The 17,629-nt window shown below is 44.0% G+C and overlaps 1 protein-coding gene across 1 annotated transcript in view; it reads left to right on the forward strand.

Moving 5' to 3' along the window:
- The first annotated feature begins 11 nt into the window (after nt 1-11).
- PTCHD1 (patched domain containing 1) overlaps nt 12-17,629 on the forward strand; it is a 53,191-nt gene continuing 35,573 nt past the window's right edge. Inside the window, exon 1 of the mRNA XM_002929234.3 lies at nt 12-408. Within this exon, the coding sequence (XP_002929280.2) occupies nt 58-408 (351 nt within the window). The 5' untranslated portion in view covers nt 12-57. The remainder of the gene's footprint in view (nt 409-17,629) is intronic.

A 17,629-nucleotide genomic window follows, 5' to 3' on the forward strand; every position in this document is an offset into this window, starting at 1 on the left:
CCGAGCCCGCGCCCGAGCGTGCGCCTCGCCCTCCTCCCGCGCCCGCTCTGCTCTAGGATGCTGCGGCAGGTTCTGCACAGGGGCTTGAGGACGTGTTTCTCCCGGCTCGGCCACTTCATTGCCAGTCACCCGGTCTTCTTCGCCTCGGCGCCGGTGCTCATCTCCATCCTGCTCGGCGCCAGCTTCAGCCGCTACCAGGTCGAGGAGAGCGTGGAGCACCTGCTGGCGCCCCAGCACAGCCTCGCCAAGATTGAGCGCAACCTCGTCAACAGCCTCTTCCCGGTCAACCGCTCCAAGCACCGACTCTACTCGGACCTGCAGACCCCCGGGCGCTACGGCCGGGTCATCGTCACCTCCTTCCAGAAAGCCAACATGCTGGACCAGCATCACACCGACCTGATCTTAAAGGTGAGAGGGGGGCGGGCGCGGGCAGCCTCCGCCGGCGCCGCTGCCGCGGCTGGGCTGGCTCTGCGCTGGGGTCCGGTCTGAGAGCGCCGCCTTTCCCATCCCAGGCGGCTGCCGCAGGGGCTCCCCTGCACCGCGCGCCCCTCGGAGGCCGTCCGGAGCCTCCTAGGCAGGGAGCGTCCGGGTCCGGGCCCGGCCCTGCCCTCGCCGCTGTCGCCGCCACCCCGGCAGCTGCTGCAACAGTTGGGGCGGCGGCAGCCTCGGTGCTATGGTCGGTGCGCTTGTTTTGGTCGCAGTGGTCTTGGGGGTGGGGAAGCTTGGGGGTAACTGGGCCAAGAAAGAGCAGAACAAGAGAAGACATTCTAGAAACTCCCGGTACTTGAAAACAAAATATCATGCTGGGGGGGGGGGGGGATTCAGAGACCCCTCTCGCCTGTCCCCATTCTTTACTCCCCTTCTCTGACCTTTGGAGTGATTTCAGAAACGCTGCTCGGAGGGACCGGGAGGGGGCAAAGGAATGTGAGGCGGGATGGTGAGGAAAATGCCTCCTACCCACCCAGAAAGAAGTGTGGTCCCTGGCGAGGACGTGGGGCTGTCCCGCTGCCCTCTTCCCAGAGCCAGGTGGCCATCTCTGTCTTACGGGGTAGGAAATGATGTCTGCCATTCGCAGTTATTTTGTCTTGCACAGTAGCACCCCTCTTCCGAAATGCAAAAACTTCTTTGGGAAAACAGGGATTCTATTAATCCATTTTTGTTTGGGTGCATTTGGGCGTGAGGGTGAGGGGCAGAGCCAGAAGGGTGAGGACAGAAGCCAGGCTGTGTGGCCTTAAGGAGAGCACAGGAAATCAAGCAGCTGGTTAGAGGGTGACACTAGTGGAAACAGGTTGTGCCGTCAGTCCGAGGTGGAAATTTGATGTGAAAAGTGAGGTAAATGGTGATAACTTTCAGGAAGTTCTTAAGAAAAGCAGAGGAGTGAGGATTAGAGATGGAAAAGTGGAAACCTTCAGAAAGAAAAGGAAAAATAGGTGAGAATGTTCCATCCAAGTCCCTGGTGGGAATTGTGGGGCTTGTTTACTTAAGGTGCCCCTCTGTGGAGGGCGGGCGACAACCAGTCCCAGCTGGAGCCCTGGGGCAGAGGCACAAAAAGGGCTGGTTTTGTAAGGGTCTCCGTCCAGATCTGGGATTAGAGCTGGTTAGATTTCTAGTCCACTTACGCCACGGGGAATCAGCCAGTGAACCTGGGGAACTCTCTCCTCTTTCCCTCTACAGGTAACCCTCTATATCCCTGGAGAGCAGCTAATTTTCATATATTTCCCTGCCTCTCTCTGTTGGTGTGTATCGGCAGTTAGTAATGAGGGGAATCCGACTAGGGACTCAGTGGAATTAGGACATTCCCACGTTGGGTAGCTTGTGATATTTTAAATGGCACACACATCATCGAAGAACCTTAGTAACAATGGTTCGGAAATATTTGCTTTTCTCATGATTATGCTTCCAACATCGAAGTGAGTCTTTTTTTTTTTTTGTCCCAATACTTCAGTGAACATATTCCGACACACAGAAAATACTGCCCCAAATGCTTCCCTGAGAAAACACATAGTAGTTTCATCACAGGCTTAAGGAAACTATAAATTTAGCCAGTCCTGACAGCTGGAAAGCTGCCCCCATGTTTTGATAGATGATCTACTAAATGATGTTTCTCTTTGTATTTTTTTTCCGAGGTGATGTTTCCACTGGCTTTTTCCCCCCTAACAAACCGTCATGCCACTGTGACAGGCAGTCACCAGTTACATTCACTCTCAAGGTTAATGAGACATCAACAGGCACATCAGACCTCTTTTCAACAGTATTGTTTCTCTATTTGATTTTGATCTGTTAAGGACACAAAACCCTATTATCAGAGAAAGTTGGGACTGAAGAGAGAGGAAGGCTGTCTTTGCCTCCATGGCTAAAGGGCAACTTTAAAGGACAGCGGTCTTGTCAGTAAATTGTTTTCAGATTCGAGATGGTTTTTCATGCGCTAGGTGTCTGGGGAAAATCAAAACCAAGTCAAATAGTGGTCAGAAGCCATTTCAAGCTGATGGCTCTCTGGTCAAATGAATTCATACAGTTTATAAAAACTCAGACCTAGGAAACTGAGGGAATTGCCTCAATTTTATATATCCATTTTTTTCCTTTCTACATTTAACTCTTATATCTGGATGGTTCAGAGCTGGGGGACAAAAAAATGGACCTCCAGTAGTCATGGTAATGTGAAGTGGGGGAACGAGCACTTATCATCATTTGTCTTTCTTTCCATGAGATGAAGATGTGTCCTTTACAAAAGGTGTTAGGAGTCAAAGAGTCACTGTTTTTGCCCATACTAGTGTTATTCTGATACTTTGCTGATGGCATCAAGGATAGCCCTGACAGCTGACAGTGCACACAGCACCATCCAGCTCCTGCCTGTTTGATGGTATCACATTTGAAATGAAGTGGACAAAACATAAGCAGGGTTTTATGAAGGCTTTCTCAGGCCCCGTTACGAAACCAGAGGAAGTACCTTGCAGGGCTGTGTCATTTACTCCTCATCTGGTGCTCCGCGGTTGTACCCATTTTATGAAGGAGATCCTTCTTGGGATATTAGTCCAGCTACTTTCTGAGCAAAAATAGACTGGGAAGGGATGATGACCAAAAAAAGTAGAAACCCCAGTTGATTTTTTTAAAAATACAATTGAGAGTATCACCAAGAAAAAAAAAATCTACACTGATCTCATTTGGAGAAGCTTTCTCAAATTTGTGCAGGTGACGTTGTTACCATACTCAGACTGTGCAGCATAGATTTCCACCCCAAACTATGAGAGGGGTGACTGTCCCTAGCGATGGTTTCCTCTGAAGTCTGTGGGGCAAAGAGGTAATTTGGGGTGAAGGGGGGGTGGGATCTAATGGTGCTGGTACAGAATCAAGCATTAATTTCTGGACATCTTTAAAAGTCTTTGTTTCACTAGAAGATTAAATTTAGCTCATTATTATGTTTTAACAGAAAATACATGATGTTCATCTCTGAGCAAATTTCAGAGTAGCGCCTCATGAGCTTTTATAAGTCCGTTTCTTCTTGATCACCGAAAATGAAGTGTAAGAAGGTCTTGTTGGTAATTGATCTGGGCTGTGACCAAGACACTACTTGATTTATCCCAGAATCATCCATGTAGAATGAAGAACCAGTTTAGCCCAGTCCTTACAATAATGATATCACCGTTATACCACTCTGTAAGTTAGAAACACACAGTATGTTTAAATACAGCAAACGCCTCAAGGTAAATGTGCTGTGGTCCCATTTTACAGAGCAGAAATCTGCTCCTTACATATTCACTGACTTGTCCATGGAAAGAAGACGAGGGCAGAAACAGGACAGGACAGGGTTTTAACTCCCAGTCCAGTACCCTTCACTATAATTTACTGCCTCTCATACGATAAACTACTCAAATGACTTACAATGTACATTTTTTCAATCCAAATGAAGTATATTTGACTAAAGTCTCATTCCCATCTCACAGTGTTGTCTTAACAGTGGTAACTGGATGGTGAGGACATTTTCTTGACTGATTCTGTCTGGTGTCAGTGAAAATCCCCATAGAGAAACTCTAAATGCCCAAAGTAAAGCATACAATATTTGGAATTAGCAATACACAAAGATAGCAAGATAAAATGTTTTACTGGAAAAATCTCTGGATGATTGGGTGAAGTTACTTCCTATTTGAGCACTGTTCACTGTCCAGGTGGATACAACTCTAGTGCCTCACACAGTCCCTAGCACATTGTAAACCCTCAATAAATACTTGTCAAATGGACCTGCCCTAGTTTATTCAGACATTTATGTGATGGGTAAAGAAAACTCCATGGAAACTACCTTGAAATGTATTTTCAAAATGACATGTTTTTATTTTTGCAGTTTCTAGGCTTCTCTTTTTCCATGATACCATTCTTCCTTCCTTGATAACCTCTGTAGTCCTATTAAAACATTTCAGTTTTCAAACTGTGTGGGGGCATTTCCTTTGTACAACTTCTTCTTCAAAGGAACCTCCTAGGATATTTTATTCCAAACCAATGGAAGGACACATCCTCACTATGCAGGCATTCTTCCACTTATGGGGGAATCTCATTTTGTTCAAATATTGAGTTTCTATTTTTTAGAATACGTTTTACATTTTAAATACATTAAATAGAACTAAGTTGCAAAACGAGATTAACAGCATTTAACTTGGAATTAATTAATTCAGCTTTCCAAGAAGGGCAGCAGAACTGCTCACTCAGGGTCATGAAGACCTGGTAGCGGGATCCAGATCCCAGTTGTTTCCAAATATTGTCTCAGCACTTGTAGTCACTGCGGGAAGAGCCATTGTTCCTCTCTCTACAGTCTAAGGATGGGCCAATTCTAGCCAACTTTTGAGCTCAGAAGGTGTTTTTATATTTTTAAAATATTGTAACAAAACAAAACAAAAACAAAGAATATGAGGCAGAAATGGCATGTGGCTCTCAAAGCCTAAAACTATTTACTCTTTGGTCCTTTACATGGAGAAGTTCCCATACTGTCTTCCAAACCCCTTTACTGGAGCAGTTTCCGGAAGTGAACACTGTTAAGTCACATGGAAGGCAGCGGTTCTCGCAGAGAGGTGGTTTTGCCCCCCCAGGGGAGAGTTGGCAACCATTGGACATGTTTTTCACTGTCACGACTTGGGGGGCGGGGGGCTGCTGCTGGCATCTGGTGGGTGGAGTTCATGGATGCTGTTAAACATCCCGCACGCACAGGACAGCGCCCCATAGCAGAGAATTACCTGGCCCCAAACCCTGCTTCAAGGGGTTCCTTTGTGTTTCTCTAGCTTTGTTGGGGTTTTTTTTCCCCAGCTGCACTGATTACATAAAATGAAAAAATGACAAAGAAAAGTTCACATCTTACAGAACTTTGGCTGGAGACAAATATTATGACCTCTGAGGAGATGCCTTTTGGGGCGGTTGGGCAGAGATCAGATTCTCCAGTGTAATCTTCTCCAAGATGCAGTTCTCTCGCTTTCCCTCTAGCCTCTGTCCTTTATAGTCTAAACCCCACTGTAGAGGACCCCGAGAAACCCAATGCAGGCTAGCTGCCTGAATGGCAAAGCTGCTCAGTTGCCGCTGTCTGTGAGACCTGTCAGAGTGGCCATCACCGGCAGGCCGGACCCTCAATCTGTAGCAGCCGTCCACTAGGCCGGGCTCCTTCCGACAGTGTGTAACACCACACTGGGAGCAGTGACCTGCTAAGGAGGTGGGAGGCAGTGTTTTGTTGCCTGGTCCAACCGCTTGGCTTTTCAGAACACAAACTGAAAAAAGAAAGAGCTTGCATCCAAGGAACAGTGGACCAAAAACCCCTGGGTTTGGAGGCCACCTTAAAGGTCATCTCCACAGGTGCTGACATGGGAATCTGCTCTTAGCATCTCAGGGTGCTTTTTGTGGTGACAGGTGCTGTGGCCACTGGAGCAGCCCCGTCCCTTCAGTGAGCTACGTGACTGGCAGGTACTCTTAGAAAATGTGGAGCACGAGCCTGAAAGGGCAGTGTTTGTGCATCTCCTGGGCCAGGCAAATGCCTTTTGCATTTTATTTTTGCACTAGAGGAAAATTAAGGAGAGACTGAGATCACTATTCATCCTTCTTTCATTTCACAGGAGGTGCACCCCAGTAATCCAAGTGCGGCATCATTCTAGGGCTGTCTGCCTTCTAAGCACGTTTCAGTGGTGTGAGTAGTATCCTCGAATGCCCACCCTGCCTGTCTCCTTTAGATTTGGGGAGCAATCTCTTACTTCCCTATGCAGATAAGCACTGCGGGAGAATTTGGGTAAACTGTTCATTTAAACTGAAATGTAAAAATAAAGCCATTGAGGGAGAGGAAGTCCCCCTTCTTAATGGTGCAGAGTATCTTGATAGATGCTCTATTACAGTAAGAGAAGCGTGATTTTAAAAACTTAACACAAAACTGAGCCTCTCAGGACTTAGCCGACTTACAAACCCGCAGAAAGAACAGCTGAGCATTTATTTAACTGGTGACTCCTTCCTCTAAGAGAAGGAGAAGGAAGCTAGAAGAAGTTATTTGCTTCCTGCCTGAGCGGGAGCAGCATCCTTGGCACAGGAGCTAGGGAGGTGCAAGGTGCTGGGGAGTCTGATCAACTTTGACTTGGTGAGATGCGCCATCTGGTACCTGACTTTGGGGCTCAGTGTGAGCCCCAAGTGATACTCAAGATAGGTTTGAAGCAGACCTTTGAAGTCACCTGCTTCGTAGCACATCACAGCAAGCAGGCCGGTGTGCAGCACTGCCTGTGCTGCCGCCACATGCCCGGAAGGCCACAGAACTTCCGAGGATTCCTGCCAGACTGATTTAATGACCAGCAGGGGAGGTGAGTAATCTCTAACCTTTAGAAGACAAAAAAAAAAGGGAAATCAACACCAGTTGTTATTTCATACGGGAAGCCCTGAATAATATGTCGTGCCTTCAATTTCAGAATTCATATTTTGAACAAAAGGAGGCAATGAGAGACGAGGGAAGCTATTTTTATCTTCTTGCTCTCTAAGAAGCCCTCTTGAGAATATGGTTTCTGGTATTGTGAAAGATCCCCATTGTTAGGTCTTCCACTTTAAGTTTAACTTGTGGGTTCCAAGTACAGTCGAGATGAGAATTTCAACGCAAGCAGATACCTTGGGAGTTGATATTCAAAAATCCTGGTAAGAAAGTGGGGACATGAAACAAGGAGTAGGGGGCAGGCACCCAGGGCTCAGTGTGGCTGGGGAGCTCTGAAAGACACTGTAGGACACATGTCCAAGTTACCCCACCTGTGGGTGAAGACACCAGATATTTACTCCCCAACTCTCCAGCCACCATCAGTCGATCCAGCTGCACCTGGGGGCACTAAATAAGCCTCTGACAATTCCAGATGCCGTATGTGCCCCCTAGAATCAGAACTGTCGTCTTTGCTTTATGAAAGCCTCAGGCAAAGAACTGCAGGTGTTTACAGTTAAGAGGACTTGGCATGTGGAGGGGAAGGGAGCTGAAAGCGTCTGCCCCAAGGGTCCTAACCCCATCTAGGGTTACACATCTCAGAGCTTAGGGCTCACATTCCTAGGCCGAGTTCATCCCTTCACTCCACAAAATGGCCATGACCGCACCTCCACAAAGCTACAGGCAAGGATGGTCCAGCAGAGCAGTTTCCTTTATTCTTGAATTTGAAAACCCGGTCATTTTCATTTTCACTTCTGCCACTGGATGGTGGTAATGATGATTCCCAACAGGGCTGGGACACCACCAGGACTGGGGGCTTTCTATGGCAAACCCCCAGGTCTGAGTGGCCCAGATCCAGTCCCTCTTCCCTTCATGAATACAAGAGAAGTCTGCAGGCCTGTTTCTCATAGCTCCATCCCCACACGTGGACTCTTGTTGCTCTCCTCCCTAGAAATGCATTCACTCCTTACTTCGGGTGCAACTCACATGCTTACTTTGTGAGGCCTTCCCACATTCAGGGCTCCTTCCCTCCCTCGAGTCTATCCGGCTTTCAGTCACGTCCACATTTCTTAATGCATAACTATACATTATTATATAATCCACTGTATTGTCAGCTGATACTTTCTCTTAAACAAGATCATAAGCTCTTCAAGGGCAGGAACAATGTCTCATACTCCCAAATTTCTCCTAGAACCTAGCATAACGTGGAGTGTGCAGCAGGTAGTTAATAAATTATTGCCAGTTGATGGTTTATAGGATGGAAAATGTGCTCTCCCTTCCCTATTGATTTATTTTGGTCACACTAGTACTGCTCATTGCTCAGCATTGAAGGTGAGATTCCTTTGCCCATTTTTCCATGGGCACCATAACTTTGCCAAATACCACAGCTGCACCAAATCCTAACTGTCTCAAGAGAAAAAAAACGCATCTCTGCTATAGAATGATCACTATCAGCACTGAAAAAAGACATCTTCGTGATATTCAGTACCTTACTTCTGTGAGGTTCGCATTATTGTGTTTTGTTTTTGTTCTTGTTTTGGTTTGGCCTCTAGGCGAGCGGTCATACTAAGTAAAAGATGAATTGCCCTTAGACTCTCTAAGAGTCCAGTCACCTGGACACCATGTGAAAATACAGATTCTGCTTCAGCCCGGGGTGGGACCCGCAACTCTGGATTTCTAACAAGCTCTCAGGTGATGCAGCTGGGCAGTGGAGCGTGCGCTGAGTAGCAAGGCTCAGACTTAGCTGTTGTGAACAGAACACAGGATTTGGAGTCAGGGAAGCCATGCTCAAGTCCCAATTTCCCTAACTTTGTGACTTTGAGTAAGTTGCCGACCCGCCCTGAGAAGCAGGTTCCTCATCGGCACCTAGTGTAATAGCGTCCTCTGCACCCACTTATGGTAAGGATGCACTGAGATAAGGTATGTGAGGGCACTGTGTAACCACAGCCTTCTGTAGGGTATGTCATCATTATTGCTCTTGGCCTTGAAAATGACTGTATTCCTTCCTAAGTGCCAACTCCTCCAGAGCCATTGTCACCTGTTGAGTAAATAACACATGTAAGCATTTTTTCCCTTTGATCCAGCAGGCCATAATGGGTGCTCAATCTACATTCTTAATACTCAGGTTGGTAATTTGTTGGTTTTTAATGACTCCACCTGAGTTGTAACAGACGACTGGATTCATCCTACTGCTGAACATGCAACTCCTAAGTTCTTAGGGAGGCAGAGCTGTCAGTGGGGACAGGTGGATTGCATTTTGCCTCTTCAGGGTGCTTTCTCGGGGTTCAGAACCTCATCTTCATGCTTGACAGGGCTTCACACACAAAGGAAGCCTTCACTTCCTGCCCAGGGAAGTGTCTTTGGAATTAAAAGCTCTGGTAGACTGTGGGCTCCTGTGTCAGGGTTCCCTCTACCACTCCTTACAGCATGCTAGACAGGGATTCTTCAGCTGTTTAGGTGAGAGAGTTGATAATTCTCCTCTCTCACTTAATTTACATGACTACAGTGCTTCCCTGAGAAATCTTGCTGACACAAGTAGATCTGCAAGCACTTCAAAGGGAAAGTGTCAGAATTGCCAGAGATCAGGAGAACCAGGCGAAGTGATAATTGTAAAGCCCTTTGAAACTGTGAAATGTAAAATTTTGCTGACTGGGGGCTTTAATCATTTAGGTCAGTGCATTTCCCCACCTTCCCCTTTCTAAAATTTCTTTCTCTGGGGTTATAAAAGAAATTTATAATTATTTAGGATCAAAATCAAATCCACCAAAGAAAATTCCCCTGCCTACCTGGTTCTCTATGCCTGAACTCTCCAAATGGAACTAACCTTAGTGTAAGTGAGGGTTGGCACTTCCTTGCAAATTTGAATATGCTTTCAAATTCCCTGGAATTTTATTAACATGCATATTCTGATTCAGTGTAGGTCTGAGACAGCAGGCCTAAGATCCTACACTTCTAACAAGCTCCCAGGGCTGCTGTTGCTGCTGGTGTGAGGACCATGCTGACTAGAGCAGTGGCTTAGTGGACCCGAGGAACCTTTGTGTATCCTGAATAATTACTCAGTGCCATTTAATTGCCTCCATACTCTAAGGTAGTGGCTCTCCAGCTTGAGCGGGTATCCCCTGGAGGGCTTGTTCCAACACAGATTCTGGGTCTCATCAGAGTTTCTGATTCTATAGGTCTGAGGTGGGGCCTGAGAATTTGCATTTCTAACAGGTTCCCAAGGTGATGCTGCTCCTGTTGGTCCAGGGAACGCACTCCTAGAGACACTTCTATAAAGCATCTTAGTAATTAGCTGCCGGGTCGAATTCCAAAAATACAGTCTCCCTCTCTGTAGAACCTGGCCCACAGATATAAGCAGGGAGCAAGATACATTGTCTCAGCAGTTAATTCTGAATGATGCTGCAACAGCTATTGTGCAAAGGGTACTACATAAGTGTGAACCTTTTAAGTTTGCAATTTAAGGGAAGCGTATTGAACAGAGGGGCCTGCTCTGCTGCCTGTCTGCAGGGGCTGGAGTGTGAGGGAAAGGGGCTGAGAAGAAGAAAGGACAGTCTGAGATGGAGCGGGGGGAGACATAAAACCCTGACCCACACATACACTGTGGATGTTGTCCCTACCATCACCGTGTGATTGCCGATGTTTCCTTTTTCCAGAGACTTCCCACGTAGGGTCACCTGCCATTTGCTTTTGCAGAAACTTTCTTTTATATCAAACCAGAAGGCACAGTGGGTACAAATAGGAGCTGCACGTTGCGTTTTTGAGGCAAGGGCCCAGCTCTATGATTGCCAGAGGCGAGGTGTACACAGGGAGGGCCCTGACAGCTAATGTTCAGTTCCAGCTACTGTCTGATGTCAGTGCTGTTCAAGAGAGGTAAAGTAGAGCTGGGGTGAAGTTCAGTAAGTACTGGCTCGGGCATAGTGGAATAAGCACTTCAGAGCCCCAAAGTTCTGTGTTACAGTCTACGAACCATTAATCTGTCCTTGATCAAGTGGCTTAACCTCTCTGGGGTCTCAGTTTCCTCACCCATAAAGTGGGATCAGCAACATCATCATTACAGAGTTGGAAGATGGAAGATAAAAGGAGATACATGTGTGAACAAAATTCATCAAGTGAAATGTGCCTAAGGCCACACTAATCTCACAATACCTGCACTGAATACACGTTTGTCCAGGGCAAGAGAACAAGCCTCTGGGGATTCCTAAGGGAAAAGGGTAAGTACCTTAGTCAGTTGACATGTTTCACATCACCATCTCCTTTTGTAAAAAGTACCTGTAGAGTCAGCGACTACCTTTTACGAAGCAGAGGCTTTGTGACATGGCCTCATACTCCCAGATAGTGTAATACTGCGTCCATCTATACTTTTACTTTGAAAGATCCAAGGAGAATAAAAAATACCATATCTGTTCATCCACTGTTTATATTTTGAAAGCCTTAGACCTGCACTGTCCAATTCAGAAGCTACTGGCCACATGTGGCTATTTGACTTAAATTTTAAGTTAATGTAATTAGAAATTCATTCCCTTTATTGCAGTAGCCACTTTCCAAATGCTCCATAGCCACATGTGCCTATAATGGACAGAACAGGTAAAGAACATTTTCACCATCAGAAAAAGTTATATTCAATACTGCTGCTTTTCACAGATAAAATAACTGATACAATCTATGGCTTAACTAATAAGCAGTGGTATCAAGATTCAAACACAAGATTGGCTTGTTAAGCACCATTTAAAAACAACTACACCAGATTGCCCCCATGAAATACAGAAATAGATGAGTGAGGCATGGCCCTGGGGTCTGATGGCCTTGAGGCAGTATTTCAATCAGTAATAGAGTAAGGGGGAGAACCTTCAGTTTCTGCTTCAACATGTTAAGGTTTTGGAAGTTGTCACTCCCATCTTTAGACAAAGAAAAACATAGACAGCCTGAAAATCAATGGGTTCTCTTGAACACATCAGAGAACAGGGCAACTGCCATCCCAAAATCTGTAGAGGCAAACACATCCATATAGACATAGTCATAATCTGCTTACTTGAAGCAGAAGGTTCTGGTAGAAACACTTAAATGGTATTTTGATAAATTGATGGAGCCTGAGTGTGGACTAGCATGAAAGTGAGAGACTCCTGGGAGCTGAAGTCACTGTCTTTATAGGGTGAGGAATCAGGAGGCTCACATTTCTTGGACTTCATCTCCAGAAGCCCCACCAGATTCCCAAAGTGAAGATCTGGCAGGGAGAGGTGGAAGAGTAATCACTGTGAAATCCACCCAGTCCTCTCCATAACAAAGGCCTACTCTCAAAAGAAGAAGATTTTGCTAGGGCACAATTCTGAAACTTTATCCTAGGTTCTTCCCCACTGAAGCCCTCTTCAGCCTTTCTGTCTCACCTAAGTGGGGGGAAAGAGTCCACAGGTGCCAGGACTTCAAGGAAATAGACTAGAAGTGCTACATCCAGGGAAGGAATTGGGGGGAGGGAGCTATACTGCTGAAGAAATATTTTTGAAAGTCATAGCCCCAAAACACAGGCCCACTTAAAGACTGAGATTCATTGGGAAGTTATTATATAGCATTTCCCCTCCCTAAATCTTACCACCATATCAACAAGTTTCCAGTATAATAATAGTGGACGACAGCTGCAAGACATAAATTCTCTCTAAGAAGGAGTACTTAGGGAAGCCCAAAGTCAAGAGGATAGACAAAAACGATGACAATGGAGGAATTTGAATCTTCTGGTACATATAGCCACAACAAACATGAAATACATCCCAACTCTAGAGTAACATATGTCCTCACTGTAAAGGCCCATTTACCTTAGTTAGTATTAACTGATAAAACATATCCAGCTTTGGAAAAGAAAATTACAAGGATGCCAAATATATATATATATAGTCTGAAGAGACAAAGGAAGCACTGGTACCATACTCAGATATGACACAGATGTTAGAATTATCAGACAGGAAATTTAAAATTACTGTGATTAATATGTTATGGGCTTTAATGGGAAAAGTAGACATTAAGAACAAATAGATGATGTAAGTAGAGAGATGGAAACCCTCAGGATGAATCAAAAGGAAATGCTAGAAATTGAAACTGTAGCAGAAATGAAGAATAGTTTTGATAGACTCATCAGTAGACTCAACACAGCCCAGGAAGAAATCAGTGAGCTTGAGTATAAGGTAATAAAACTTCACAAACTGAAGGACAGAGATACAAGAGTGAAAACACCCCAGAACATACAAGAATTGCAGGATAATATCAAAAGGTATAATATACACACAATTAGAATGTCAAAAGGAGAAGAGAGAATGCAGCAGAAAAAAATATTTAAAGTAATAATGGCCAAGAACTTTCCAAAATTAATGATGGACACAAAATTACAGATTCAGGTAGCTCAGAGAACACTAAGGAGTCTAAGTACCCATAAAGCCACACTTAGGCATATCATATTGAAACTAGGAGAAAAAAAAGCAAAACAAAGAGGAAATCTAGAAAGAAGCCTGGTGGATAAGAATTATATCAGACTTCTTGGGGCGCCTGGGTGGCACAGCGGTTAAGCGTCTGCCTTCGGCTCAGGGCGTGATCCCGGCGTTATGGGATCGAGACCCACGTCAGGCTCCTCTGCTATGAGCCTGCTTCTTCCTCTCCCACTCTCCCTGCTGTGTTCCCTCTCTCGCTGGTTGTCTCTATCTCTGTCGAATAAATAAATAAAATCTTAAAAAAAAAAAGAATTATATCAGACTTCTCATCAGAAACCACACAAGCAAGAAGACAGTGGAGTGAAATATTTATAAAGAGTTGAAAGAAAAAAAAATTGCACCAACCTAAAATTCTATATCCAGCAAAGTATGCTTCAAAGTACAAGAGACACAAAAAATTTCTCAGATAAACAAAAACTGAAAGAATTCACTGCCTACAGACCTGTCCTGCAAGAAATGTTCTTCAGGCAGAAGAAAAATTATATGGGTCAAAACTCATATATACTAAAGAAGAGTATTAGATAAGGAATAAAAGGTGAAATAAAGTCTTTTTAGTTTTCTTTTTCTTAATCTAAAAGATAACTGTTTAAAGCAATAATAGTAACAACGTATCATGTGATTATAATATATAGATTAAGTGGAATGAGTATCAGCCATATCACCAGGGACATGAACTTAGATTAGGTATAAATATATATTGTAAGTACTAGAGCAACCACTAAATTTTTTTTAAAGAAGTAAAATTGATATACCAAGGGAGGAGATAAAATGGAATTACTTAAAATTCTCAATTAAAACCAGATAAGGCATAAAAGAAGGGGGAAAGAAACAAAGAACAAATGCAACAAATAGAGAACAGCTACAACCATGGTAGATATTAATCCAACTGTATCATTAGTTACTTTAAATGTGAATGGTGTTAAATATGCCAATTAAAAGACAGTGACTCAAAGGGGACCAAGAAAAAACAAGACCCAACTCTATCTTCTCTCTAAGAAACCCACTTTAAACATAAAGACTGAGTCAGGTTAAGAATAAATGGATAGAAGAAGCTATACCATGTTAACACTAATCAAAACAAAGCTGGAATAGATATATTAATTTCAGATGTGGCTGACTTTGGAACAAAGAAAATTATCAGGAATAAAGAGGCCATTACATAATGGTAAAGGGATCAATTCTCCAAGAAGATATTAAATCCTAAACATGTATGCACCTAACAACAGAGCATTAAAATACATGAGGCAAGAACTGATAGAACTGAAAGGAGAAAGAGACCCACTGTTATAGTTAGAGCCTTCAACATTCCTCTGTCAGTAATTGACAGGGCAAGCAAGCAGAAAATGAGTAAGTATACAGATGACTTGGACAGAAGGAAGGGGCAGGATGTTTAATAATCTGGGGAGAGTCATGACTCAATTTTTATAAGGATAGCTCTTATAGAAGTGTAGGGGTTAAGTTGGAGAAGCAAGATATTGGAGATAGGGAGATCCCCTCTTCCACCCACAGAACTTTCAGTTCACATCTGTAAGCAAGAGGCTTTGAATAGGATAGCTATAGGAGAAAAAGGGAGATAGATTAGACCACCGTTTTCCAAAATGTCTTTTAGGAAAGTTTTCTTTGATGTTGCAAAAAAAGGGGGGGGTTGTGTGACAAAATAACACTGGGAAACAATGTTTATGGTATCTCCATATCAGATCCCCCATATTGAATGCATGTTAGCATATCAAAGGCTTTCCAAGGAAATCTATTTCACTCTGTCCAGTTCAGCATTTCTTAAGTTTATTTGGTCATGGACACTTTTTACTTTTTTAGTGACCCCTATTAACATCCCAAGGAACTAATATGCTTCAAAACACATGGAAAATACTATCCCTAAAATAGGGAGGTGGAAATAATAGGACTTGAGGTTCACTAGATGTGTGAGTAACAAAGGGAAAAAGGTGACATTGGCTTAGAGGTTTCCCACCTGAGTAAGTAGAAAGAGGATGCTAGTAACCATAATAGGAAGCAGTAGGAGAAAAATCTGGAGGAAAAGATTCTGCTGTTGGATATATACCAGTTGAAATAGTGCCATAATATGGATTTGCAAAGCTTTAGGAGGCAGCTGGAAATTCAGATCTAGAGTCTAGAAGAGAGGTGAGGTATTGATGTGATCCAGTGATTGGGCAGCATAAAGGTGACAAGACAAACCATGGCAGTAGAATTCATTGCCTAAGAAGAATGCATTTAAATGTGAAAAAAATCAGAAGTGCCAGAGACAGAATCTTAAGTAATATCAGATTTACAAGGTAGGCAAAGGTAGAAGAGTCAGACAGACACTGGAAAGCCAGGTTAAGAGGTAGGAGGAGAGGAGAAATTCTTGTCACGGAATTCATCATGGCAGAGAGGTAGGGTTTAGGTCAAACCACACATATTTATTGAACACCTTTGCTTGCCAGGCATATAGTAGAGGATGCAGCAGTGAAGAAAGCACACCCACATTTTAATGGAGCTCACTGGATTCCCTTTGAAAAGCTCAACATGCTTAACCACCTTAGTTTTTTTTAAAGATTTTATTTATTTATTTATTTATTTATTTATTTATTTATTTGACAGAGACAGCGAGAGAGGGAACACAAGCAAAGGGGAGTGTGAGAGGGAGAAGCAGGCTTCCACAGAGCAGGGAGCCCAATGCGGGGCTCAACCCCAAGACTCTGGGATCATGACCTGAGCTGAAGGCAGAAGCTTAATGGCTGAGCCACCCAGGCACCCATCTTAGATATTTTTAAAGTATTACTTTGACCCACATTATTGCCTTAACTGTAAGCACCTGCTAGGAGTTTAGGAAAGTGAAGACTGAGAAGTAGCCACTGGACATACATGCTTAGAAGTCATTGTTGAGTTTTGGTTGAGTGCTGGGATAGAGTCTAGAATGGAGTGGTTTGAGAAGTGAGTGGGAGGTGAGGAAATGAAGTTAGCAAGCATGAATCATTCTCTGAAGTGTAGTTGGAGACAGAAAATGTAAAGAGCTCCTTACAGAAGGGGAGATGTGGCAGAAATTGGAAGTGAAGTGGGGTCACTGAGGCCTTTTTTTTTTAACATGAGAGAGACATGAGTGTATCTCAAAGCTCATGGGAAGGAACTAGTAGAAATAGAATACATGTTAGAGGAGATTAACAAGACTAGGAAGAAGGAAAGGAAAACCAAAACCCAATGGAAGAAATAGATCTTAGAGGAAGTGTCATGGCCTTGATTTCCACAGAATGAGAGGACAGAAACAGATAGACATGGATATTTGTATGGATGTGGTGATAGCAAGTTGAAGGTAATCTCTAAGTGATGGCTTGGGGTTTTCTCTGCAAGACAGAAAACAAGGTCGGTAGACAGAAAACAAGGTCGGTAGCCAAAAGTGCATCTTGTCAAATGCTAAAGAAAGTGAGCATTTGACTAATATCTATGGGCTTGGAGGGCAATTGACAAGGCAATGAGGTAGTAACAGGTAGTAAATCGGAAGCCATCTCTTTAGCAGAATTTGGTTTGAAAACGAAGAGTCTCACCTTCCCTTTTGTCTCAAGATGGGCAAAAGTACAGAGAAGAAATTGAAGTGAAAGGCAAGTTGAGAGAGTTCACACTGGATACTTCTAAATTTCAGAAAAACAAAGTGGGTTATGTAGAAAGAAGGATTTCTTTTTTCTAAAGATTTTTATTTATTTATTTGAGAGAGAGAGATTGAGAGAATGAGTGGGAGAGGGAGAAACAGACTCCCTGTAGAGCAGGGAGCCTAATGCAGGACTCAATCCCAGGACCCTGGGATCATGACCTGAGCTGAAGGCAGACGCTTCACCTACTGAGCCACCCAGGCGCCTGCAAGAAGGATTTCTTAACTCCAAAAGTTGGTTGGCATTTGTATTATTCATCAGAGGAGATTGACATGACCTAGAATGGTTCAAATACAGGAATACTGTGACCTCCAAGGGTGACATAGTCTTCAAATTCCATCACATACCTAAGTGGTTCTCAACTCTGACTACATGGTAGAATCACTGGAGGGATTCACATATACCATGCCTCAGTCTCACTCCCATAGATTCTCATTCTATGTGTCTGGGAACAGGGTGGCCTCCTTCACATGTGGTCCAGAGACTGGCAGCAACAGCAGTGGCATCCCCTGGCACCATGTTAGATAGGCAGAATCCCAGGCTCCACCCAGACCTACTAGATCAGGGTCTGCATTTTTACAAGATCCCCCATTGATTTGTGTACACATGAA

The sequence above is a fragment of the Ailuropoda melanoleuca genome, chromosome X (genome assembly GCF_002007445.2).
Source record: "Ailuropoda melanoleuca isolate Jingjing chromosome X, ASM200744v2, whole genome shotgun sequence".
NCBI lineage: Eukaryota > Metazoa > Chordata > Mammalia > Carnivora > Ursidae > Ailuropoda > Ailuropoda melanoleuca.